Source organism: Hyaena hyaena, unplaced genomic scaffold (assembly GCF_003009895.1).
Source record: "Hyaena hyaena isolate Hyena2069 unplaced genomic scaffold, ASM300989v1 scaffold_109, whole genome shotgun sequence".
Classification (NCBI taxonomy): domain Eukaryota; kingdom Metazoa; phylum Chordata; class Mammalia; order Carnivora; family Hyaenidae; genus Hyaena; species Hyaena hyaena.
In genome coordinates this window covers 1,632,081-1,658,455 of record NW_024080740.1, presented here as the reverse complement: position 1 = coordinate 1,658,455, position 26,375 = coordinate 1,632,081, and the positions used below count along the sequence as shown (strand labels likewise).

Genomic DNA, 26,375 nt, shown 5'->3' with positions numbered 1-26,375 from the left:
AGGAATTTTTGCTGATTATATTGCTATCATTTTGATGCAATAAACCCAAAAGGTCAGAAGGACCATAGGGCCCCACTTTCATGGTCTATATTCATAATGAAAATCAAGATCAAGCAAGCTTTTGCCCTTCTGCTCCACGGGAGGTTTCTGTCCTCCCTGAGCTCGCCTTAGGACACCTGCGTTACCGTTTGACAGGTGTACCGCCCCAGTCAAACTCCCCACCTGGCACTGTCCCCAGAGCAGGGGCTGACATGGTGGTAAAATGGACATATCAGCTCATTAAGAAGCCAGGATTTCTGGGGCACCTAGGTAGCTCAGTTGATTAAGCTCCGACTCTTGATTTTGGCTCAGGTAATGATCTCCTGGTTTGTGGGTTGAGCCCCGTGTCAGGCTCCGTGCTGGTAGCATGGGGCCTGCTTGGGATTCTCTCTTTGCCTCTCTCTTTCTCAAATACAAATAAATAAACATTAAAAAAAATCAGAGTTTCTGATTTCCTTTCTTTTTTAATTTACATCCAAGTAAGTTAGCATATAGTACAATAATGATTTCAGGAAAAGATTCCAGTGATATTCCTTTTTTCAAAAGAAGAGCGAACTTCTGTTCTTGCATGGAGTGCAAAGAGGCTCCATGCCTGAGATGGAAAACATGTATGTGTTAAATTCACACATAGGATATCAGCAAACCGATGGGTGCCACAGCCAGCCAAGGCCCACCCACATAGACAGGGGTCAGTTTACACCAGCAGTGAGCATCCTGAGACCAAGAGACCAGGCACCCAACACCTCCGGCTTATTCTGGCCCCACTTAGTCTCCCCAGGTAAGAAGGTCACGTCCCAAGAAAAACAGCTTTTGAGTCCCAGCTCTCTCTAGTGAGGTATCGGTTAATAATAAACAACAAACAGAAAACACGTTTGCAAAGCTCAAAGGGACACACATAAAATTTATTTTTACTTGCTCTTGGTAGACAGCTATGTGAATAATGTATAAAACTTACCCTTGGATGATATATAAAGAAACCTTCATTCCCATTTTTACAAAAACATAATGATGACAAATCTAAAATGCACATCAAAAACCGTACAAACAAATCCAACATCAAGCACAGAGTTCATTCTATTTAGCTAAGGTAAGGGGATTTGGACCGTAGAAGTTCTTAGAGACCCTCCTTCCTTCTCCTCCTCCTCTTCCTCCTTGCCTTCCTCCTCTCCTTTTTTTTTCTAATGCTGCAACAAACCCTCCTTACCCATGAGATCAGCACATAAGGGGGTTCCAGGACTGGGCATTCAAAGTTTCTTCTCGTATCTCTCAAGGAACTTGACAAATTGATTAAACCCATTATTAAATCTATTGAAACAGTGGAATTTGGAAATCTAAACATAACAGGCAATTAAAAGAGAGGTGGGAACAGGTGAAATCAGAGAACATGAGTGGGTTGTAACATAAGCACATTGTGCCAATCCCCAGACTCAAATCATCCTTTGATGGCTCTTCACTGCTCTCAAAATAAAGGCCTCCAATCCTTAATATGAAGTACAAGTTCCCACATAGTCTGGCCACTGCCCACTTCTCCCTCCACTATGTCCTGCACTTTCCGTGTTCCTGGTATGCCAGCCTCTGCATTACGGAATAGGAGCAAGCAGCACACAGAACAGAAATCTGTTCTCCCCAATGAAAACGTTGAATCAGAACCATGAGTCCTCCAGAGAATCTGAATCCCTTTCCAGTAAATTCAAGCAGTGCACAGGTGTTTAGCTTCCATGCCTAGAGTTCAGCCCAAACTTATACATAAGTGAAGCCTCCAGGGAGGGATTGTGCTCTCACAGAGATGGTTTGCAGTAAAGATCTCCACCTAGAAAATGTCAGGATCTAGCCAAAAGTTACTACTAGGGGGGAAAAAAAAAAAAAAACTGTTCAGTATCAGGCTGGTTGGTTTCCATCCCCTGCATGTTCTTTGCAAGGACAGGCTTTCTGAACCACAGAGAAGATAGCTCTGTGACGGTGTTAGTCTCCCGGGGCTGCTGTAACAAACTACCATAAACCAGGCTGCTTCACACAACAGAAATTCATTCCACCACAGTTCTGGAGAACAGAAGTCCAGAAGCAAGGTGTCAGCAGGGCAGCACGCCCTCCAAAGAGAAACTCTTCCAGGGAGAATCCTTCCTTGCCTCTTCCGGCTTCCGGTAGCCCCGGTGTCTGTGTCACATCTCTCTCTACTTCTTAATAAGGATACTTACAGCATTTAAGGCTTGGATAAGCCAGGGCGAGCTCTTCAAAATCCCTAATTTAATCATATATGCAAAGACATTTTTTCCTAATAAGGTCACATTTCCAATTCTAGGGATTATGACTTGACATCACCAGGCGGACACTATTCAGCTACTACAGTGAGTAACCTAGAATTTGAACTAGAACTTCCATTCCTCAATACTCCTGGGCTCTCATAATTTAAGGGAGTAAATACTTTTTAGTAGATTTACTTATGTCTGGTGAACAAATTGCTGTGAAACAGAGGCCAGGTACTGAACCAGACACTGCAGATATTAAAATATGCAGGACCTGGCTTATCCACTCCAGAAACCACAGCTGGTGGACCATTATCTACCTAAAAATGACTATTTCAATTCACCATGACATCTAGATCAGCACAGCTGCCCTTATTTTGAAATCTTTAAGTTACCAATCTACGAATCATTTTTCAAATTTTACAAAGATTATGCACTAAAATCCCCTGGCCAGCCAAGTGATGTCATTACACCCAAAAAGAAGCTGGCCAGACAAATGGAGCCCATGCCAGGGCCTTCCCTTTGCTTGCTGTATGTGTGTGTTGTGCTTCCATTGGGCCAACACGTGGCCTCACCGTGTAATTTTTTCAAGAACAGTAGTTGATTTGGGAAGATGATTTGTGACTTGTGAACTTGACAAATGCTATGCTTCCAAAGGAAGGGGAAATGAAGGCATTCACAGTTTTACATTGAGAACAGATGTATCGTTATACCTATTTGTGAAGTAAATACTGAGGAGCTGCATGTCAGGGTCAGGGTTAGGGAAAATGGCACATGAACATCTGAGCAGTCTTGGGTCTTAGGCAGGTCTCAGCTCAAACATCGGCTATGTGCTACCAACTCAGGAGGCATAAACAGTTTGGACAAGTTCTTCAATGTGCTCAGTGCTTTTGGAAAGAATTACCACACTACATATGGTGAGATTTAAAATATTTCTATCCTTGGGTCCAGGAAGAGCTCTAAGTTCTTTCAAGGGAATTAATTTTTTTTTTTTTTTTTTTTTTACAAATAGTTTATTGTTAAATTAGTTTCCACATAACACCCAGTGCTCATCCCCACAAGTGTCCTCCTCCATGCCCAGGGAATTAATTAAACAAAAGGAAAACTAGACACTGAAATAACTCTGTAAGAGCATGATTTTATACAGTATGGTACGTAATCTCATAGAAAATGATGACACTATTTAACACTGTTAATGTGAACAGCATATGGAAATAAGGAAATTGATATAGTCTAAAAGATTATAAAATAACTGCAATTAATATTCATTTAGATTATTAAAAATATTGATGCAGGTTAACAAATCTGGAAGATACTAAAAAAACCTCTAAATAATCATGTTGGGATGAAAAAATTATGGGTGGTTATTTTCCCTTTTGAAACTCAGGTTTCTGCAACTGGGAAAAAAAAAGTCACAGGGCAACGGATTGAGGCCACCTAAGATTTTCTCTGTCACAGTGAAACACTGAGATTTAAGATAATATAAAATCTGAAAGAAACTGTCAAGTTAAAGAGGATGACGAGATTATGAGAGAAGAAGCTGTTTGAAATACTGCAAAGGCCAAGGTCTTTGGGGCCAGACAAGCTTGGGCACCTTCTGGGGGCAAACTGCTTGATCACTAAAAGCCTCAGCTGTCTCATCTGCCAAACCAGGAAAATAAAGCCAGCATTTGAGATCTGTGATAAGATTTTGAAAAAAAAAAATTATATATATATATGTACAACATATATTACACATTGTTGTATATAACTGAATCAAAGGCTATTATTTTTGGTGAGTACATGCAAAAGTAAATAGGAAAAGCATGTATGTTAATGGGGATGGAGATGGGAAAAAAAAAACACTAGAAGGTATCATAGAAGTTAATACCCATAAATATACTAATTTAATTAGGAACCAAAATGTTCACTGAAAGAGTTAAAAATATAAGAAAAACAATCCTGTAATGTTAAATTTAAATAGGAAATGTCATTATGAACTTAAGTATATTGCTCTGTTCTTTTTACTAAGAAGCCAGAGAAGTGGTAACAACCTCGTAACAAGAAGCCAGTGCCCAGCGCTCGGTTTCTAAGCACCATTCCCAATCTAAAGAAATCAAGACTTCTTGAAGGGAACGGTGATTTCCAGGTTAGAGGCAGAAACACCCACCCAGAACCTAGAACGGCTGATTTGCCTAAAGCAAGGAGCACTCAAAGGCAAGGGCACAGGAGCGAGGCTGAAGGGGTTTGCCAACCCTGAGATAATCTAAGAGAATAACAGTAATAGATTATGATATACTGAATTTAAAATGAAAACTTCCATGAATTTACACTGATGAAAAGAGAGAAAGAAAACTAGGTAGGGGAACTTTTCTTTAACAAAGGAAAAATATAGGAGAAATGACAGAATTAGAAAAATCACCACTTTGCACACTGCAATGTGATAGCAGATTCAGGAAAGGATCACAATGGATGCTAACACTAGCGGATGAAACATTTGTGAGAAACAGGATCTGTACATGTTCTCAAAGTACCTCTCCACTAATTACAAAAAAAAGTATCACAGATATACAATCTGGGGGTCGCCACCCTAACCAAGTGATCAAACTTAGCATCACTGATGCTGCGACAACATGTCTCGAAGGAGGTACAGCAGGTAGGAGAGGATCTCTTATAACCCACCCTTTAATGTGAGTCCAGGCCTAAAGAAGCAATCAGACAAGTCCAGAATGTGGGACCTTCAATAAAATAACCAGCCCAGGTTTTAAAAGCCAATATCATGAAAAAAAAAAAATTAGAAGGCTGTTCTAGATTAGAAGAGATATAACAACTAAATGTAGTACAAGAGCCTTACCTGGTTCCTAAATTTACAAAGAAAAAAAAAAACCACAATGAGTGTTCGAGGTGGGAGGCAGGTGGAAAGATCCAGTACACTGGAATACAGAGTGGAATTTCTAAGACACTTCACATCATTATTAATTTTCTTAATGGTATGGCAGTTAGGTAGTCTCCTACTTATTCTTGTTCTCCTACATTCTTATTCTTAAAAGACAGATGCTAAACTATCATGATGTCTGCAATTTATAATCGAATGGTTCAACCAAAAGAGAAAATTATGTGTGTACATATATTTGTACGTAGAAAGTGTGCGTGTGTAAAAAAGAGAGGACAAAGGTGGCACATGTGTTAACAACTGGTCAATGTACATGAAGAATATATATCAGGTGTTTATTATATTCTTCCTTCAATGTTTCTGTAATTTAAAACATGTTTACATTATCAAGTAAGAAAAAAATTAATCTTAAACCTTGAATCACATTCTTGTTGCATCTGAGCTTGGTCACACTTCCTATGAATCATGGGTACAGAGGGTATAGAAATAACCAAAATTTTCCGGAAAAATATGTCTGCTAGAAGAAACCTATGTTCTCTCTAGCTTTTGCCTCAATGGACTTGTGTGAAATATACTTCAGCCTCTCCATGAACCCCCCAGAGCAGCCCTGGGAAGGGGAGAAGGCTGCTCATATATTACACACATTTTCCCACCAAGCAAAGAACTCTATGTTGGGGTGGAGGTAAAAATAGAAGTAACCCAAATTAACCCTACTGGAATAAAGAGAAAGGGCATAATCTAGCAATCCTCCAAGATATCATTGTAAGTATAACTGCCAATATCCTTCCTTGTCCCTCCTATCTGCAAGACCCCATTTTAGAGGAGTTTACCCAACTTATTGTTGGGACAACAAGTGCATAAATTAAAAAGGGAAGTGCTGGGGGGCATGGGGGTCTCAGTCAGTTAAGGGTCCAATTCCTGATTTCAGCTCAGCTGATAATCTCACAGATTGTGAGTTTGAGTCTCACCTCAGGCTCTGTGCTGATAGTACGGAACCTGCTTGAGATTCTCTCTCTCTCTCTCTCTCTCTCTCTCTCTCTCTGCCCCTTCCCTGGATGCTCTCTCTCTCTCTCTCTCTCTCAAAATAAATAAATAGGAGTGCCTGGGTGGCTCAGCCGGCTAAGTGTCCGATTTCAGCTCAGGTCATGATCTTGCAGTCTGTGAGTTCGGGCCCTGTGTCAGGCCCTGTGCTGACAGCTCAGAGCCTGGAGCCTGCTTCTGAGTCTGTGTCTCCCACTCTCTCTGCCCCTCCTCCACTCATGCTCTGTCTCTCTCACTCTCAAAAGTGAATAAGTGTTAAAAAAATTTTAAATAAAAATGAACTTTAAAAAATAAAATAAAAATAAAAATATAGATAAATAAATAGGGAAGTGCTGGTAAAACTGAAAGCATTTATAGTATGTCAGTAAATTTTACTTTGGTACTATCTCAACCCATGTGGGAAAATCAGACAGGTGACCAACAAAGGCAGCCCATAGCTAGAAAATCCTGCTCCAGAATGGCAGGTAAGTACAATCCATCACAGGATGTGCTGACAGGTAGCAAGGTTAGAAGGCTGGGTCTACCACAGTTTATCTAGAGAAGACTAGTTCTTGGAGAGTATACGTGGCTATTAGAGGATGTTGTTATTTGTATTAGGAAGAGTTGGGAGCCCAAAACTCTGCACCTAGTGGTAAATGCCAACTGCAATCTTCAACAAGCTTAGGAAAAGCTCACTTTTAAAATGTGACACACTGGTTGGGGGGGGAATCCAAAGACATTATGCAAAGAATCATTTAATTTTATATGGTCTGTCTCTTTCCAGCTTGGGTAGAATGCCTTTCTTGGAGATATGGGAGTCATCCTATTATTCTGTCTGTTAGATTCACACGACTTAATCAGATGGAAGATTTCAAAAGTCATTTGAGCAGAGGGAAGATCATAGAAAAGTCAGGTTCATAGAGTTATATTTTACATTTACTCACAATTTTTACAGTTCCTTTGAAAAATACCAGTATAAGTACAAACACTCTGGTTTATCTCCCACTACTCATCAGCTACAGTAAGTCTCTGGAACTATACGGGTGCCTGGGTGGCTCTGTCAGTTAAGCATCCAACTTAAGCTCAGGTCATGATCTCTGTGGTTCCTGGGTTCAAACCCTGCATCAGGCTCTGTGCTGACAGCTCAGAGCCTGGAGCCTGCGTCGGATTCTGTGTCTCCCTCTCTCTCTGCCCCTTCCCTGCTCGTGCTCTGTCTCTCAAAAATAGACAAACATTAAAAAAAAATCTCTGGAACTATAAGCCATCTTTACTGAAAAAAAAAAAAAAAAAAAAAATACACACACAGAATCCTCAATTGCGATAAGGACTTTAAAGGAAATGTTAAAGGTATTTCTAAAATAATGATTTAATTCTAATAGGTAGAGAAAATGCTTGTAAGAGATGGGAAGGTATTCAGTGACTTCTTAATCTTTAAGACAACGGAAAGTTATTTTGAACAAAATAAAAAAATAAATGAGATAATTAAAAACAAACATACCCATCTTTAGTCTGATCCACTACACCACTTAAAAGTTCCACAGTCTTTGGATTAGGCTGGCTTTCTCCAAAAATGTTCAAATATCGAGTGACGAAGTCATTGGGAGACATGAAAAACTCACCATTTTTTTCAATGCTTGCATACTGTATAGGAAAAAAGAAAAGATATTTTACCCTCAATAGCATATAATCATGAGATCAATATTTCAAAAGCTGAAAACATTTAAAGGATAAAACGTCAGCTATGATAATCTACTCTTCTCAAGGACATTTATTTTGCAACACCTCATAGAAAAAAACAAAAACGTGCAGTCTGCCAAGATTTAGGTTTATACCAGAGGTTCTCAACTGAGGGCACCTTAGCCTGACTGTCCAGCTTACAAACACCAGTGTTCCCTGATAGCCAAGTATGATCTACGAGGACCAGCCTTCTCTATGTTACCTGCCTTTGGAGAGAGGGGAAGGGGATGGGGAAGGGTGTTCTCTAGTTTGTCACTTCTTCTGTTGTTATTATTTTTCTTCCCAGGGGAACATCTGGCAGTGTCCGGAGACACATTTTGACTGTCATAATCGGGTGTAGGGATGCTCCCAGCATCTAGTTGTAGGGGTCAGGGAGGCTGCTGAACATCTACAAGGCATAGGATGACCCCATACACCAGAGTGATCCAGCCCCAAATGTCATCAGTGCTGAGAATGAGAATGAAAATTTCTAGTTTACAGAAATTTGGAAAGACAAATTACATCTTGTTTTTGGCAAGGACATAGAGCTTTAAAAAAAATACACACTCAATTAATTATAAAATCATGAACGGAAACAACCTAATTCTTTTGCCCCCATTCCTGTTTCAAGGGCATCAATAATGCAAGAAAGGAGGATGAACAGGCTAAACTAGAAAGCGAACTATGAACTGCATGGTGTCCTGTGGGATTTAGAAAAGGATATACGAAAGGGTGCTCTAGAGTGAAAGTGGTCAATGAGAATTAGGTGGCAAAGATGCTGGTTCACAGTGTTCCTCTTGCCTTTGGCAACACATTCCAATTCCTCTAAGCGGGAAGCTGCTCATTCCTGTTCCGTGGAGTCCCTGGGGCCATAGGAGGTGCTGAGAAACAACACGGGATCACACAGTACCCTTATGGAACAGGAGAGAGGACCTCTTGATCCTGGGGACAGGAGAGTGATTTGGGGGTGGGGAGGTAAGGACTCTGAGCTACATGAAGAACAAGGCTAGACAGGTGACAGGAACCACAAGGAGGCCAGTGATGTGGGGGGCACGGTGGCGTGACGTGCCAATGACAGCATCTCCACTCCCTCTGCAGGTCCAGCGTGAAGTCCCATTAAAACTGTTTTGGGGCACCTGGGTGGCTCGGTTGGTTAAGCGACCAACTCTTGATTTAGGCTTAGGTCACGATCTCACCATTCATGGGATTAAGCCCCACGTCGGGCTCTGTGCTGACAATGAGAAGCCTGCTTGGGAGTCTCTCTCTCTCACTCCCGGCCCCTCAAAATAAATATAAAGACTGTTTTTAAAAGTTCTTTGTTATTTCTACATTTTAATTCCAATGCAGAAAAACTCTTGTTTAGATACTTAGTTAACAGGCTTTGGAGTCCCTCGGTCCTGGGCTGAGCCTGCACTGAGCTCTGCTTCTGCCTCTTAACCACCTGTATGACCGCAGGCAAGTAAAGCTTTCTGGGTCTCTAGCTCCTCACCTATAAAATGGGGATAACAACATTACCTGCTTTATATAGTTAATGCTAGAAATAAATGAAGGATCATGTAATATACTTAGCACAATGTGTTACACACAATAAGCACTTTATAAATGTTCTGTATAATCCGTTTTAACATTTTTTAGCATGGTACAAAAGAAAAGCTCAAAAATAGTCCAAGAATCCTACTATTCTTCATTTAGCATTGAAATGGCTTTTTGGAAATATATAAGAATTAGATTTTCCTGAGTCAAAAGACAAGAAATATAAAGGAAGTGTTGCTGCTAATTACAGCAATCCTATGATTAAGAATTATACCCATGTTTGCTGATAGTGGTGAATCATTAATTTATTTAAAATTATTTCTAGTTTGGGGTATTTTTAAATAAAGCTAAGGTAACCGGCTTCGTATATAACAATTCTCCAAATTCCTAGCAATCTTCAAAGGTTAGACTCCTGGAAGAGAAATTGTTGAGTCAAAGGAGAGGAACTGGAAGGCTCTTGATACTTATTATCACACTGCTGTCCAGAAAAGATTGTACCAATTTATACTCCCACCAGCAGTGCGGGACCATGCCCTTTCTCCCCTCCTTTGTGTACCAGATTTGTCACAAATATTTTTCCACTTTGGTATTTTTATATAATCGAGTCTGCAGATTTTTTCCACTATTGCAATTTCTTCTATTACTTCTAAGTCTAGAACCTAGGCCTTCCTCATCTCAAGACTAATATTCACCCACATTTTCTCTCAGCTTTTTTCAACTAGGTTTATCTTTTAAGTTTTAATACACTGGCACTTGATTTTTTATGTGGTTTGAGGTCAAGATCCTCTAACTTTTCTTTTCCCCACTTAATCTCTCAGTTGTCCCAGGAGCACAAATGAAATCATTCTCATGCTATGTTCACCACATACTCATTATCGTACGGTCACCAGGGAACAGCGTGGCAAGTAAGTCCATCTTCAACACCAGTTCTGATGGGTTGGCAATGAATGGCTTCCTAGAGGAAAGAGAGGCTCCCCCCAAGGCCACCCTTGAATTCCATGGAGGAATGCCAGAAGGGTTGACATTTCTTGTCATCTAGCACCAGGAATCTTTGCCAACTGACCTGTTTACCCTTGCAAGATTACATGCATCTTCACTGCTACAACTAGAGAGAAAGTTCTATCAGGACAGGATTTTCTCCTGTCCTTCTCACTGCAGCAATCCTCAAGGTCCCAGACTGGTGGCAGGCAGAGAATGAAACATGTTCAATAAGTATCTGTCGAATGAAGGAACATACCACTTCCGTCTTGGGAGTTTTCTGGGCCTGATCACTCTGATTTTCCCCCAAATGACCTTTAGAATCATTGTCAAGCTGCTGACCCCTAAAAAAAAATTCCACTGAATGTGCAAAATAAAATTACAATGCCATACCTCTAATTCATACACAGGACAATTCAAAAGAAATAACAAGTGCTGGCAAAAATGTGGAGCAAATGCAATTCTCATTCACTGGTGTTATGAGACTAAGCTGTTAAACCACTTTAGAATGCTGCTTGGCAGAAACAGCAATTTTGATCATAAGTATGTCTAACAGAAACATGGGTACATATACATACGTGTGCATATACAAATATATATATGTATATCCATAGAGAGAGAGAGAGAGAATAAAAACGCACTTTAGCATTTCAATGTCCACAGCAGAATTATTTCGGATAGCAAAAACATGGAAAATAACTCAAATGTCAACCAACGGTAGGATGTATCAATGAACTACTGTAGGACATTCACACAACGGAATATAACGTAGCAATGAGAATAAACTAACAGCAACCACACACAACAATGTGGATGAATCTTAACTATAGCAAAAGTAAAAGAAATGAGACACAAGGAAACATGTTGTATGATTCCATTTACATAAAGTTGAAAGCCAGACAACCGGTTACCCTTGGGAGGGATGGGTACTGACTGGAAGGGGCATCAAATGGCTTCTGGGCACTGGTTCCACAGGGTGCTCACTTCGTGAACGTTAGCGGAGCAGTACTTCTGATTTGTGCACTTGATTCACACCTCAATAGTTTATATTTTAAAAAAACCACTGAGATATTTTCTGCCCCATTTTTTAGAGGTGATAAAGAAATAATTTTATAAATGTAAGAACATGTTCATCTGAACACAGCAAACAGTTTCCTTCAGTCTGTAAAACCAGCTCATCACCAAGGCTGAGGTGGTCTGCCTTGTGATTATAATAAAAATACCAAAGGTTGTTCCTCTGACTGAGAGACCGATCATAATAAGAATGTATTGACAAAGGTGCTCCAGTACATTGACAAAGGCCCCTGCAGCAGGGAACAGAGGAGCCCCTGTCAGGGGAGTGGACCACACAGCTACCACAGATTCTTCTCTGGGAACAGATTTTACAAATAGCCTGAAGCCTCTCCTCCTTAAATTTTTTTGTAAGTTTTAATATGATTAAACATATGCAAGTTATATGCAAAAATGCAGGTTCAAGAGTATTCATTACTGCTGTAGCAGAGCAGAGAAGACAGTGAAGCCTCCAATAATAGGAAGTCGCTAGCTGAGCGATAGTAAAACGGTGTATGTGGAAGAGCACACAACAGTAAAAATGCTATAGAAATCCGTTCAATTATAGGAAAAGGGTTTCCTAATGCATCAAGGGGAAAACTAGATAAATCAGTACTTTTTCTCCTGTTAAGGAAAAAAAGATTTACATACATACACAGAGACAGAAACACAAAGAGAGAGAGATAGGTATATAAAATACATATTTATATACAGATATAGGTTGTATCTATAGGGTGGAATTACAAGTTACTCCTCTTTACATACTTCTGCTTTTTCAACTTTTGTCAATAAATATGAACTCTTTTTTCACTTCAAAAGTTTTCAGAAAGGAAGTTTTTCCAATTTTGTTAACAAAAATTTTAAATACGTATGTTTCATTGACAAAGAATAGTTATAAAAATCCGAGTGCAGCCCACTATGTATCGTTACTACAAACTGCAAAGGCCTCTTCCTCTTGTCCAGTCCCTTTACCCAATTTTCCCACCTCTCACATCTTACACTATAGGCACTCAGCCTCGTCCACCTCCGTACTTGTAAACAATACATATCACCCTCTTTGGTCTCCCTCAGCTAACGGTTTCCTTCTCAATTTCCCCATTCTTATTACTGGCACCTCCCTGACCCAGACTATAGAGCCAGTGGTCGTATTTCTCCCCTGCTCCCTCTCACCCATCGCACAAGACCATTTTCATCAAGCAGTCTTCAAAAGTGTCTTCAGCTTGCCCACTCTCCATTTCCCCCACTGCCACAACCCCAGTCAAATCTGTAGGGTCTCACACCACGACTACGCCCAGGATGCCAAATTCCCGAGCCTGCCGTACCAACCAAATCTCAAACTCATCCTGCCAGCGTCACTGGATTACTCGGAAACCTTCAGTGCTTTCCTATTGTTTAGCAGACATGCCAAACTCCCAATTATCTTTCTAATTTTGTCACCCACACCCTGTAATGCTAGGCAGACTCCCCCCCCCCCCCCCCCCCCCCCCCCCCCCCCCCCCCCCCCCCCCGCACAGAGCTGAATTTAAATAAACGTTTGAAACAGGAGCAAGAATTCTTGAACCTGGAGAGGCTGTCAGCTCCCAAACCCATTTCCGGGACTTCCGTCAGATGTGGTCCTCCTCCCCCTCCCCGAAACTCCCCAGCTGCCCTCCTCCCTGCCTCTCCAGCTCCACTCATCCTAGGGCTCCCCAAGTTCCCTCTCCAAGGAGCCTTCTCTGAGCGCTCCCCACCACAGGGACCACTCTCTCCTTGTGTTTCCTGTGGCATTTGCTTTAACCACATACCCGTAGCCCACCTACATCCTCTGTTACCTGCTGCATGCCTGTAAATCTGGCCTCCTTGAAGGAGGAGGTATAAAAGCTGATCTCCTTGAAGACATGGTCCTGGCTCATATCTATTTTGCACATCCTACTCACCGCAAAGTTTCTGGGTGTTTTATTTAAACCGGAAGGACTCAATACATGTGCCCAAATTAACATGAAGCAGCACCACAAGTGTTAGGCAGGCAAAAAAATGCATGGCAACATTTAGGTTAGAAACAAAACTGACCACACATAGACTTCAACTTCCACACCCAAACAAAATGTTGCCAGCCACTTATCGCCAGAACAGGCTGCATAATAAACTCAAATGCCTCAGCTAGGAGCGCTGCACAGCAAGTGCCGTCCTACCCACCATCCCAGTGCGCTGCCCAGGAGCCTGTGCTCCAGCCCACCCACCCCTACACACACGGCACTTTCGAAGACCTTCGTTTCACACCTGCTGTTTCCTCTGCCCAGAATAGTCTTCCTCTACCCCACAACCCTCCTCTACCTCCTCCATCTGATAAGTACCTACTCACTGTCTAGCCCGGTCTGTAACTTCAATGACCCCTGCAAGCAAGATGTAATTAGTCCCACATCAGCTTCCTACTAATTAATGCCATATAATGCTTATCAACCATGTTATGGCTTTTTTTTTTTTTTACACTTACACACAGTGAGATAGTAAATGGCAGGAGCCATGAAGTATACATCTTTATATCCCCAACGCTTAACACTGTACTTAACATACAGTAAGCAACTGCCCCCAAAAAAGAAAGAAGAAAGTGGAATTGACTTGAACTGTTCCTAAGGATAAAATAAAATAAGCCAGATGTGGGCCCAGTGCAGTCCTCCAGGACCCCGCTTTCCTCATCTCGCCCAGTTTGTCTGGCTCTCTCAGACCTCCGCAGTTGCCGACTCCCTGCTCACAGCATATCTGGTCCAAAGGTCTACTTCCCCCAAGCTCCAGAAGCATCCTCTAACCAGTGTAATAGACAGAAGGCTAGGGTATTTGTTAGGAAGAAAAGTCAGGAGAAAGTTGGAGAGTCAGCAAAGCAGTCAGGTTACAGAGTGCTTACTGCTGATCCATACTTCACTGGAAAGAGCAGCCACAGTGGAGACGTGCCTGGCACAGCTCCCGCAAGCCTCATCCCTATTCTCCTCCCACCACAACACCGTCTGCGCCAGATGGTAAACAAGAGATCCCCCGCACGAGGAGCCAGGGTGGATTTGTGTTGGTTCTACACTGCCCAGGCCCTATGAGATCACCCAAACCTCTGCCAGATCCACAATCCCTTCCAGAAACTGCTGATCACTGTTTTCTTCACAGCCAGCCCCCTCCCCCCTTCCTGGCCCCATCGACCCCTTGGACTCAAAGCTACACTCTCACTCAAAAGCCACTTTGTCTCAGCCACCCCAAGAGAAGCGAGCACTTCCCAGCTGGTCCCAAAGATTCCACCCCAGCCTTCAGACCCACGTCCTCAGAAACCTCACAGGTGACTCTCCAGAATTCTACATGCAGTTCCTGCCCTCCCTGGGTCTCCCTGACCGATATTTGCCTCCACTACAGACCTGCCTGCTGTTGACATGGAGCAGCTGGAAAAGACACGTTGTTCCAAAGCCGGATCTTAACCTAACCTAGCCACCAAGCATGTGGCCTCAAAAGGTGGATGCAGCTTTTACCTGGAGCCTTTCTACCCAATCGTGCCAAAAGACCAGTAGGTATCCACGATGCGCCACCTATTAAGACACTCTGAGTTGTTCCCATTTCCTGTCAGAAGGATGCCCACAACTATTGCTAAACAGAAGTGACAGAGTTCAAAGAATTAGATTATGACTTTGCCAGCTCAAGTTAATGAGCTTTATCCATTTTTCTAGGCTCTCTGGCAACCCACTCGTGTGCTCTTCTGCAAGAGGTCTTCCCAACTACCTCATAAGAGTTTTATAAAATAGACGTTAAACTTACATACTAACAATGTTTATGGTTCTCATACACACCTCATCCAATTATGGTGGGCCCCAAACACAGAGCAATAAGTAAACCAGGTGAGGATCAAAGCATTTCTGTGTCCTGCCCTTTCATTCTCTAGAATCTTTTTCTACTTAGAATCTCTATACAGTGTTGTCCTCTTGGGCTAAAACCAAATTTATAAAGAATTCTACTTTCCTACACATAATCCAAACCTCCTCACAAGTCTATCCCTTTTCCTCCCCACAACACTACTCATATTGTTAACCATTTCCATTGGAAGCCTCTGTCTCTCATGCTGAATCATTTAATTTAAAGCATTTACCAAATCAGTATGTAATACAAATCAGGTTCTGGGCACTTTCATCCAAGTTTTTTCACTGAATCTTTACAAATTTTTGTAACTTATTATGAAAATGCTCACACATGTACAATGTAGAAAAAACAGGGTAAAAAACCCAATGATCCATCTACCAATTTCAAGAACTGTCATTATACCAACCATAGTTCACCAAAACTAGACTATTTAAAAGCAAATCCTGGACATCATAATCTCATCTGTAAATACTCAGTGTGTATCTCTAAGAGCAGCAGACTCTTTATAGCCCTCATAATCAGAATACGATCATCCAGCCTAAAAATCAATCAGTAACAATTCCTTAATATCAGATAATCCTGTCAGTGTTCAAATTCTCTGATTTCTCAGTATTTTTTAATAGTAACACACTTTGATGAGGAAAGTGATGCTCACAGAATTGGTAACTTTCTGAACCATATTATCTGGGACACAGCAGAACATCAAGTTTTTCATTTGAAGCCCTGGTCCTCTGTCTGGACAGCCCAGCTGCTTTTCCATCATGTTTAGAAAAAGCTCACATATATGCTTTATAAATGATCTTTATAAAAGTGGCCTTTTCCGAGTCCTTTAATTCCAGGTGAGTAACATTACATGTGGTTCACCATTTGGGACCAGAGGTAGACTTCTAATTAGAGTATCATTCATTCACTGCCCAATGTCTCAGAGTAGGGGAGATGTAAGACACTAAGGGAATATGTGGTATCTGTTGTGATCTAATACGTACTATTACTCCTACTGAGGCCTCCTCACCTGGCACTACAGTTGCAATTAACTGATGATAATGACAATGAAGGTAACAACAGCGATGGGCTTCTACAAAGAGAGGCAAGGGTAGTTGTTTCCGGATGGATGAAGGATCATGGGAATTTTACAAAGAGCTTTAAACATCTTAGGAGAAAAAGCATGACTGTCAAACAGCACAGGTGAATCCAGGAAAGGTAAATGAGTCGTGAGACTAAATCCCCAGCAACTCCTTTCCAGTATCTGACACAAAAAAAGGAATTAAAATGTAAACCATACTACCATCACAAACAAGCACCTACTAGTTTCTGATACATTTCAAAAAATACATAAAATTGTAACAGATCTCTTCCATAAGTCTTATGTAAAGTTACCTTTTGGGATTTTTTAAAAAATATAACAATGAAATAAAGAACTGGTTGAAAATAATCTTAAAAATTTGAGAACACAAACTAAATAAGAAACAAAATAGATTCCTTTATACTGACCTTCAAAAATATTGTCCTAAGCTCAGTTGGATCTGCTCTCTTGGTTAAAACCACCTATAAATAAACATAAAAATGTTTATATTATTAGAACAAAGCTGAGAAATCAAGCTAGCAGACTGAAAGAAAATAAACTCCAGGTTAGAAATGAGCAGATTTCATTTTTGTAGTTAAAGCACCAAATTTCCCCAATGCATAAACTACTCCCTGGGTTTTAAATTGGACTCCTTATGTGGCTTCTAGAATGATAACAGGCTATGCAAGAAACCAGTAAAGCTCTTAATATGTGGTCTTTAATGAATATAATTTTTTTCAAAAAATAAATAGAAAAAGGAAAAATTGAAACAGACTTGTAACCACTTGGCATTTTTAAACTACACACCAGAGTGACCCATACCCTTTCATGGGGGAATATTAAATATTAAGATACAATTTGCTTGTTAACTATGCAAGAGAACATAGTTCTTAAAGAAGTTAGTAAACAAGGCAAATCATATTAACAAACAAGGGAGTTACTTCCCACAGTTGCGCCAAGAACAGGCATGAACGCCTAACTATCTGGGCATGCCACGCAAGCTCTCCTCCTTTCCCCGACTTTTAATTTAAGAAGTCAGAAGTCCCCAAAGGTATGGCTATTATTCTCCACATTGTAGAAATACAAGGGGCTACGGTTACCTTTCAAGAACAAAATTTGACAGATTAGCTCAGAATAGGTGTTGTGCTTAACTCCCCAGCCCACAAAGTCCAAAAACATCAGTGGGGAAAAAGCAAGACAAACTTGAACATGGCTACCCCAGGCCAACACAAAAGAGTCCTTATGTGGAACCAAACAGTGGGCTTATTCAGTGTCCCATCACCCAATCCTGCTGGCAAAAACCTTCATGAGACTGAATTCTCACCAAGCACAGCGTCACCCCATGATACAGCCAAGGAGGGGTTCCTGGAACCACCTTAATACCTAATGCCGGAGCCATGGCTCTATCCACAGGGAGATTTATGCAAATTGTTCTAAATCCCTTCTGTGTGTTTGCAAAGGCTCTTCTGAGATCTCTGGACAATGTGTTCTCTGTCTCTAAATATGTAACTGCCTGAGCTTCTTGGCCTGCCACTGTCAGGAATAATTTTATTAACTAATCACTGGAATGGGAGAAGTAGTGTTTCTGAAATGAGCTGATTGGTCACCTTGTTTCCCAAAGCAAGACTGATAACTCCTTTAATTTCAGCTGAGTACTTGCAAACACCATGCTACTTTTATCCATAAGATTTTGGTAATGTTTAAAAATCTGAATTAGTGTTTTTTGGTGTTCAATTAAGGAGGAAAAAACAGAATGCTAACCAACCTAAGATTAATGATAGTGCCAACCTAAAGGTTTCAGGAGAAGATTCCTTCCTTGCAGGTTTATGTTCTGAGAAAGGTAGAACAGGCCAAATACCACTGGAGAAAATGAGACAGTATAAAAATGCCTCCATCTTCTTAGCTCGAAGAGAAATTCGCTTTGAGTTCCACATCTCAAGACAGTCCATAAGTAACATTTTTTTTAGAAGGCATATGGTGACCCTAGGTACTTAGCTGAGTTTCCTTTTAAAAGCAAAGGTAAGTTTCCACAAAGTGAACTATTCTTGCTCCATCTGAATACCACATCCTTTAAAATCTAATTAATTCACTACACCATGCACTTCATAAAGCCTTCCGTAGGCAATGCTTTTTCAGAGTGAACTTCCCTTGCCCTAAATTCCCATAGCATTCTTCCATTACTGACCCCCACACATTCTGTATTCCCCACCAGACTACACCTCTCTGAGAGAAAGAAACAAAGCTTTCACTCTATAACTCTACTAAGATCTAAGGCACAGGAGAACACCATGCATACAGGAAGAAAATGACCAAGATTAGAGCACAGATAAATGAAACAGAGGCCAAAAAGACAATAGGAAACATCAATGTCACTAATAGCTGGTTCTTTGAAAAGATAAACTGACAAGCCTTTAACTAGACTCACCAAGTAAAAGGATGACTCAAATAAAATCAGAAACAAAAGGAGACATCAACAACTGACACCACAGAAATACAAAAGATCTTAAAAAACTAGTATGGACAATTATACTAATAAATGGGACAACCTAGAAGAAATGAATAAATTCCTAGAAACATATTTTTACATATTACATAAACATATTAAAACCTACCAAGACTAAATCATGATAAAATAGAAAAATCTGAAGAGATCTATGAGTAAGGAGATTGAACCAGTAATTTAAAACCTCCGAATAAAGAAAAGTCTAGGACCAGCTAGCTTCACTAGTGAATTCTACCAACCATTAAAAGAAAAGCTAATACCAATCTTTTTCCAACTCTCACAAAATATAGAAGAGGAAGAAACTCCTTCAACCTCATGGGTCCAGCATTCCCCCAATACCAAAATCAGACAACTATGCCACTAGAAAAAAAATTATAGGCTAATATCCCTGATGAACATATATGCAAATATCCTCAACAAATATTAGCAAACCAAATTCAACAGTCTATTAAAAAGATCATACACCATGATCAGGCAGAATTACTTCAGCAATATAAGGAAAATTCAACATCTGCATTCAGCTGAAGGATATACCACATTAATGAAATGAAGAATAAAAATCCTATTTTCATCTCAATAGACAGAAAAAAACACCTGACAAAATTCAAAATCTATTTATAATAAAAATCTCTCAATAAAGTAGATATAGAAGGAATGTATCTCAACATAATAAAAGATATACATGACAAGCCCACAGCTAACATACTCAACAATGAAAAGCTGAAAGCCCTTCCTCTAAAATCATGAACAAAAAAGAGGATGTCCACTCTTGCCACTTCTATTCAACATAGTATTGAAAATCCTAGCCAGAGCAATTAGCAAAGGAAAGGAAATTAAAGGCATTCAAGTTGGAAATGAAGAACAAAACTGTCACTATTTGCAGATGACTTCTTAGATACAGAAGACTCTAAAGACTCCATCAAAAAACTGTTAGCACTAATAAACAAATTCAGTAAAGTTGCAAGATACAAAAACCAATACACAAATATCTGTTGCATTTCTACACACTAATAACAAATTATTATAAAAATAAAGAAAACACTTTACAATTGCATCAAAAGAATAAAATACCTATGAACAAATTTAACTAGGGTAATGAATCTATATATTCATATAGAAACTAATAAATGAAAAGATACTCTGGACTCATAGATTGGAAGAATCAATTGTTAAAATGTCCATACTATCCAAAACAATGTACAGACTCATTACAATCCCTATTGAAATTCCAATGGCATTTTTCAAAGAGATGACAATCCTATCATTTGTATGGAACCACCAAGAACAAAAAAAACAAAAACAACAACAACAACAAAAAAAAAACACACACAAAAAGCAAATAGTCAAAGCAATCTTGAGAAAAAAGAACAAAGTTGGAAGCATCATACTTCCTGATTTCAAACCATATTTCAAAGCTATAGTGAGTAAAACAGTGTGGTTATTGGCATAAAAAGAGATGCATCAGTGAAACAGAATAGAGAGCCCAGAAACAAACCCACCCATAATGGTCAATTAGCTTATGACAAAGGAGCCAAAAAGAAAAAATGAAGAAAGCATAGTCTCTTCAATAAATAGTGCTCGGAGAATTAGACAACTACATGCAAAAGAATGAAACTGGACCACTATCTTACATCACATACAAAAGTTAACTCAAAATGGATTAAAAACTTAATGAGCCTAAGACCTGAAACCATAAAATCCCCAGAAAAAAACACAGGTGATAAACTCTTTGACACAGGTCTTGGCAATGAGTTTTGTTTTGTTTTGTTTTGTTTTGTTTTAGTATGACACCAAAAGCAAGAGCAACAAAAGCAGAAATAAGTTGAGGGGGAAAATGTCAGGCTAAAAAGCTTGCACACAGGAAGAAAACTATCAACAAAATGAAAAAGCAACCTATTGAGTGGGAGAGAATACTTGTAAACATGTATTTGATAGTAGCTAATATTCAAAATATATAAAGAAGTCCTACAACTAAATAACATAAGAGCAAAGAGTCTAATTAAAAAATGGGTAGAAGTTCTTCCCGGAGACTTTTTTTCCAAAGAAGACATCCAGGTGGCCAACAGACACATGAAAAGATGCTCAACATCACTCATCATCAGGGAAATGCAAATCAAAACTACAATGAGATATTACCTTATACCTTGTAGACTGGGTGTTATCAAAAAGGTAAAAAATAACAAGTATTGGCAAGGATGTGGAGAAAAGAACACCGTGTATACTGCTGGTGAGAATGTAAGTTGGTGCAGCCACTATGGAAAACAGTATAGAGGTTCCTCAATAAGTTGAAAACAGAACTCTTCCACTTTGGGACATTTATCTGCACTTTGGGACATTTATCTGAAGAAAACCAAAACACTAACTTAAAAAGATAGCTGCATGCTCAGGTTCACTGCAGTATTATTTATAATAGCCAAGACACAACAACAACTTAACTGTCCATCAATGGATGAATAAAGGGATTTTAAGGTAGATATAAAAAAATCCATATTGTAACCCAACAATTCCAAGTCATGTCACCTAATGTATATAGAACATTTTATATTTTCAATATATGACTATTACTTCACTGGATCCTCACAGCAAAATCTGAGACCTGGAGAGGACTTAATATTGGTCCCACTTTACAGAAGAAGAAACTAAGACACAGAGTCAATTATTTCCCCAAAAGTCAAATTTGGCACCAATTTGTACTTGCATTTCTAAGTATTGTCTGAGCTTAGATCAGATCCCAAATCTTCCATCTCCTACTATACTGGTCTTTCCACTGAGCCACATTCCAGGCAGCTTCAAACAGATCATAACTTATGTTAACCATTAATACAATACATGCCTAGAAATCAAGAATCTTCCAGTTTCTCCTAACACCACCAATTTATAGTGTCCATCCAGTGATTAAGAATATGGCTTTAGAGGGTTGCCTGGGTAGCTTAGTCGGTTAAGCGTCCTACTTTCGCTTAGGTCATGATCTTGCGGTTCGTGGGTTCTAGCCCCGCATCGGGCTCTTTGCTGACTGCCAGCTCAGAGCCTGGAGCCTATTTCAGAGTCTGTATCTCCCTCTCTCTCTGACCCTCCGCTGTTCACGCTGTCTCTCTCTCTCTTAGAAATAAATAAAAATATTTAAAAAAAAAAAAAGAATATGGCTTTAGTGTCAGACCACTTATGATTGAGGATCACGTGTGACCTCTAAACTCACTAGCTGTGTTGACTTTGAGCTAGATTCCTGATCTTTCAGCCTCACTTTCCTCATCTGCAAAATGGAAGTCCTGGATGGTTGAAAGAGTGATAAGAGATAATTACATAAAGTGCTTAGCATCAAAAAGGACACAGAGTTAAAGTACTAAATACGTGGAATTATTTGTTTTCTTTATGGAAAGGGGTTTACATTCTACCATGCTTACTCTTTAAGTGATGAGTAACCTGGCTCATGACCTAAGAAGGAAAAAATTAGGAGGAAGGAGGGGAAAGGAACTCATGGAACTTCAAAAACACTCACCAAACCACTAAACATCGAGGTTTCCTAACTCACCTCCCCTGCTAGCTTAGCCCCAACCAATGCTACTTCTTGAGAACAGATTCAGAGTTCCAGATACACCATGAATTCCCCTGAGGCCCATTGAACTACGTATTAGGTTCTGAACACACCATATTGAAGCACAAAGTAACTATGGCTCAATAGGGGATGGATTCAGAAAAAAATTTACCAGCTTCCTGGGCCTCCTTACCTCTGCACTAATTCCATCTATTTCCCCAATGCTGTGTGGCTATTCAGAATTCCCAGTTCTACTTCTACTTCCCATTCTAATCTTCCTGTTTTGGTATCATGGGCAATGAAGGAAGAACTTACACAGCTGCATTCAAGACAACAGAAAGTTGGAACTAGAAGTACCAGTGTTCTGAAGATGGCACCTACCTGGTAGCAAAGTCAGTACCTGGGAAGTTCTAGGAGCTAGAAAAAGGGAACTACAGAAATGCAGTGCCCCTCTTTAAGCCAACTCAAAACAGCTGCCCAGCATGCACACTGTGCATCACTTTAACAAGCCTAGAGAAGATTCATCAAACTTGAGATTGTTTCCAGAAGACTGAATTTCATTGTTAGGTATTTTTTTCTTATACTAACAGCATGTAAATATTTACAGCTACTGTTCTTACAATCTAATTGTCTGATTTTATCATCATTCTTCTGAATTTGCATTTGTAGACAAGATTCCACCCTAAACAAATATTTTTATATCTAGCATTTTAAATAAAGGAACTAGTTTTCATACATAGTTAGGAAAATCACCAAGGAGGAAAAGGGCTCTTGGCAGATGACTATGAAATATGACCACTTGCTACTTAAATCAGTATAATAGAGAATTATATATTATAGCAGATAACTTTCATAAATACGCAAGCCCAGGGAGAGGGCAGGAAAAGAACGAGGTGGTTAAAACTGAAAAAACTATGCATTACATATTTTTTCCACAAAATGGGAAAGATTTGCCTTTATTGAATTTTAGTATGGAAATTTCAAATCAATTCCATGAATCAACATTCCACAGGACAAAATTTGAGGAGCAGAGAATATGTAAAATTTCTGACAGGACAAACAGTAGATATAATAGCTTAAACGGGCTATCAATAGCATTTGCAAAACAGATACACGAGTTAGGTGCATCCTAGATATGAAAAAAACAGCCAACAATAACAACTTCAACGACTGGTTTTGAAAAGGCGGTAACGGGAAATGTGCAAGGAGAACCAGAAAGATACCTTCCAGGACAAATGAATTCGCTCGCATTTTAATATGAATTCAAGCAGCCAAAAAAGGAAAATACCAGGCAAGATTTTTCTACATGTAGGAATATTTTTTAAACTGACTTTCTAACACTGAAATCAAGCCACAGCTATAGGCTCATTAACAAATTGCAATGGTACAGAACTGTATGCCCCAAATAGTTGCTAGGACAGCAGGGAAGAGCATAAGAAAACCTACATAGAAGAAGGGATACTAACTTGACGAAGAAAATGTAAAGAAAAGAAAAGCTCTCCTCTTCCAGTGAAAAGCTCTAAAGATCTAAGATCATGATCTCCTCAAGTGTCCACATCCCCAACTCCAGCAAACAACAGAAACTAAGCAGATGCTCCAAAAAATGTTGACTAAGGAAGAAAGTCTTCCAGGTGAGTAGAAATCAAATCTGGACAACGAAACTAGATGCCTCCCTCGAGGCTGGTGGTGCTCAAAGTGTGAGCATTGGATAATAAGCCTCCAGTGAGACCTTTTAGAAAGCAAATAATCATAGCTTTCCCCAGATCTACAAATCAGAAACTCTGGAGGTTGGGACCAGCAATACACAGTTTCACTAAAGTCCTCCTAGTGACCCTGATGCTGTTAAAATTTAAGAACCAAAGCTTTAGGGGCGCCTGGATGGCTCAGCCAGTTAAACGTCCCACTTCAGCTCAGGTCATGATCTCGCGGTCTGTGAGTCTGAGCCCCATGTTGGGCTCTGTGCTGACAGCTCAGAGCCTGGAGCCTGTTTCACATTCTGTGTCTTCCTCCTTCTCTGCGCCTCCCCCCCACTCTCAAAAATAAAACATTAAAAAAAATAATAAACGCAGCTTTAGCTAATGTCCAATTCAATCTGATTAGGATGGAGGTTCTCAGCTGCAGCTGCACATTCAAGTCTCCTGAGGGACTTCTGGGTTTTATCAATATCCAGGCCCATCAAATTAGACGGCAGAGGCTAGGTCCCTGACCTGGGTACAGTGGCACCTTGTCGGCGGTGCCAGCCTCATATCAGTCTGGGGCAAAGCAATTCCTTGTTTATCCCATCTTGGCTTTTGGCCTGTGCTGGTGCCTGGTTCATGCCCTGGACACATGGGTAGCAAAAAAAAAAAACAAAAAAAAACCAGACTGCAGAAGTTAATTCAAGCAGAGTCTCTAAAATGGGAAAGCTCCATCACGAGATGATAATGTGGGGCTCAGTTGAGAATTACTGACTTAGGGCCCAAGATCCCAACTTCAGCTTGGGCCTTCACTCAGGCCTCCCAAACCTAAAATGGCTGAAAGCCAAGACAAGCACAGGCTTACACGGAAAATTCTACTGTCGTTAAGTAATTATTTACCTTAGATATGAAATAAAAACCAGAAGAGGCAGCTCATGAAAAGTGAGATAGTCCCTCTGTAAGCACGGTGTGCATGCAGTGACAAGCAGAAAAAAAAAGGTGGAAGGAGAAAAGTTCCTTCCTGGTCTTTTTGGATCCGTGGAAGCATAGTGGGTGGACCTGAATCCCAAGGGAAAGCACTATTAGGGTGTGGCCTAACAACTGAGAAACTGGGACCAACTCCTTCCCCTCTATCTTCCTGAACTGAATCACCACACATCTTCCTGTACTGCAGACACTGGAAGGTGAAAACTACATTTCCCAGGCTCCCTTGCAGCTATGGGGCCTAGGTGCCGTCAATCAGGTGAAGCTGGGGGAGATTTGGAAGGCAAAATTTTGGAAAGCAAAGATTTGGAAGTTGGGGGCCATGCTTCTGCTGTTTCTGCCAGCAAGCATCATTGCTAGAGGTGTCTGCTTTTCCTGTCGCAACCTCCTGACCATGTCTGTGGCAGTATGGTTCTGAACACCCCCCTTCTGGCAGGCTACTCTATGACTGCTCCCTTGGTGGCCTGCCCTGCTGTGCCTGGAAAGCACTCCTGAAAACTCGACCTGAAATCTGTTTCTTCACCTTCCCAACAAATTCTGTAAGCCATTTAATACCCTGTAATAAATCTCCCTGTGCTTAAACCAGCTAGAGTGGATTCTGTTCTCTGTAAGCGAACCTTGACTGATACAATCAGTAATTGCAAAGTAAGTTTGGAATTCCCCAAAACCACAGTTACCATTAGCTCGAGAAGAAAGAATGAGGTGTCTCATGAAAGTTAAGAAAAATAAATTTTATTGAATTCACTGAGAACCTCATTCTTCACTCTACAGTTTCCCAAAGTTCTAATAGAGGAAGAGCAGAGATTATAAAAAACTTACTGAAATATAAATAAGTACACAGACAAGATGCCTTGTTAAACATGCTTCAAACCACAACCTTTCTGTGTAATCAACCCTCAAAAGTTCATATCACTCAACAGTTGACTTATAAGGCACCATATACCACAAATGTTAACCCACCAGGTAATTACACAAATGGGTCATTTCAGGGGTGCTAGAGATGTTTATCAGAAGGACTCAGTAGCTTGTGAAGTGTGTTGGATTTAACTCTGCACTGTTGTAGACAAACTAAACAATGATAAAGCCATCACTATTACAATCCCATATTAAGTAACAGATTATAACTGTTAAGAAAGGAATGGTGGTGTTCAGCTCTGTGTTCTGTTATGCTAAAATAACTTTAAACACACTAATTTTGGATTTTTATTATTATTGTTATTAAATTGAAGTTAGGATTCCAGTAAATGTTCCCAAGAGTAAAAATTTAACAAAACTGTTTATATTTTCAACTCCTTCTAG

General features: G+C 40.1%; 1 protein-coding gene and 1 non-coding gene across 3 annotated transcripts in view; one reads left to right on the top strand and one right to left on the bottom strand.

Annotated features, from left to right (window-relative positions):
* The window catches only part of SLC25A13 (solute carrier family 25 member 13), a 188,159-nt gene that overhangs the window by 140,671 nt on the left and 21,113 nt on the right, over nt 1-26,375 (bottom strand). For both annotated transcript variants that reach the window (XM_039236270.1, XM_039236271.1), the window contains exons 2-3: nt 16,810-16,863; nt 7,673-7,815 (exon numbers count right to left, since the gene is read on the bottom strand). In XM_039236270.1, the coding sequence (XP_039092201.1) occupies nt 7,673-7,815; nt 16,810-16,863 (197 nt within the window). The remainder of the gene's footprint in view (nt 1-7,672; nt 7,816-16,809; nt 16,864-26,375) is intronic.
* LOC120234442 lies at nt 24,614-24,748 on the top strand. The gene has a single exon (XR_005529095.1). It is a non-coding gene; the product is annotated as a small nucleolar RNA SNORA48 (small nucleolar RNA).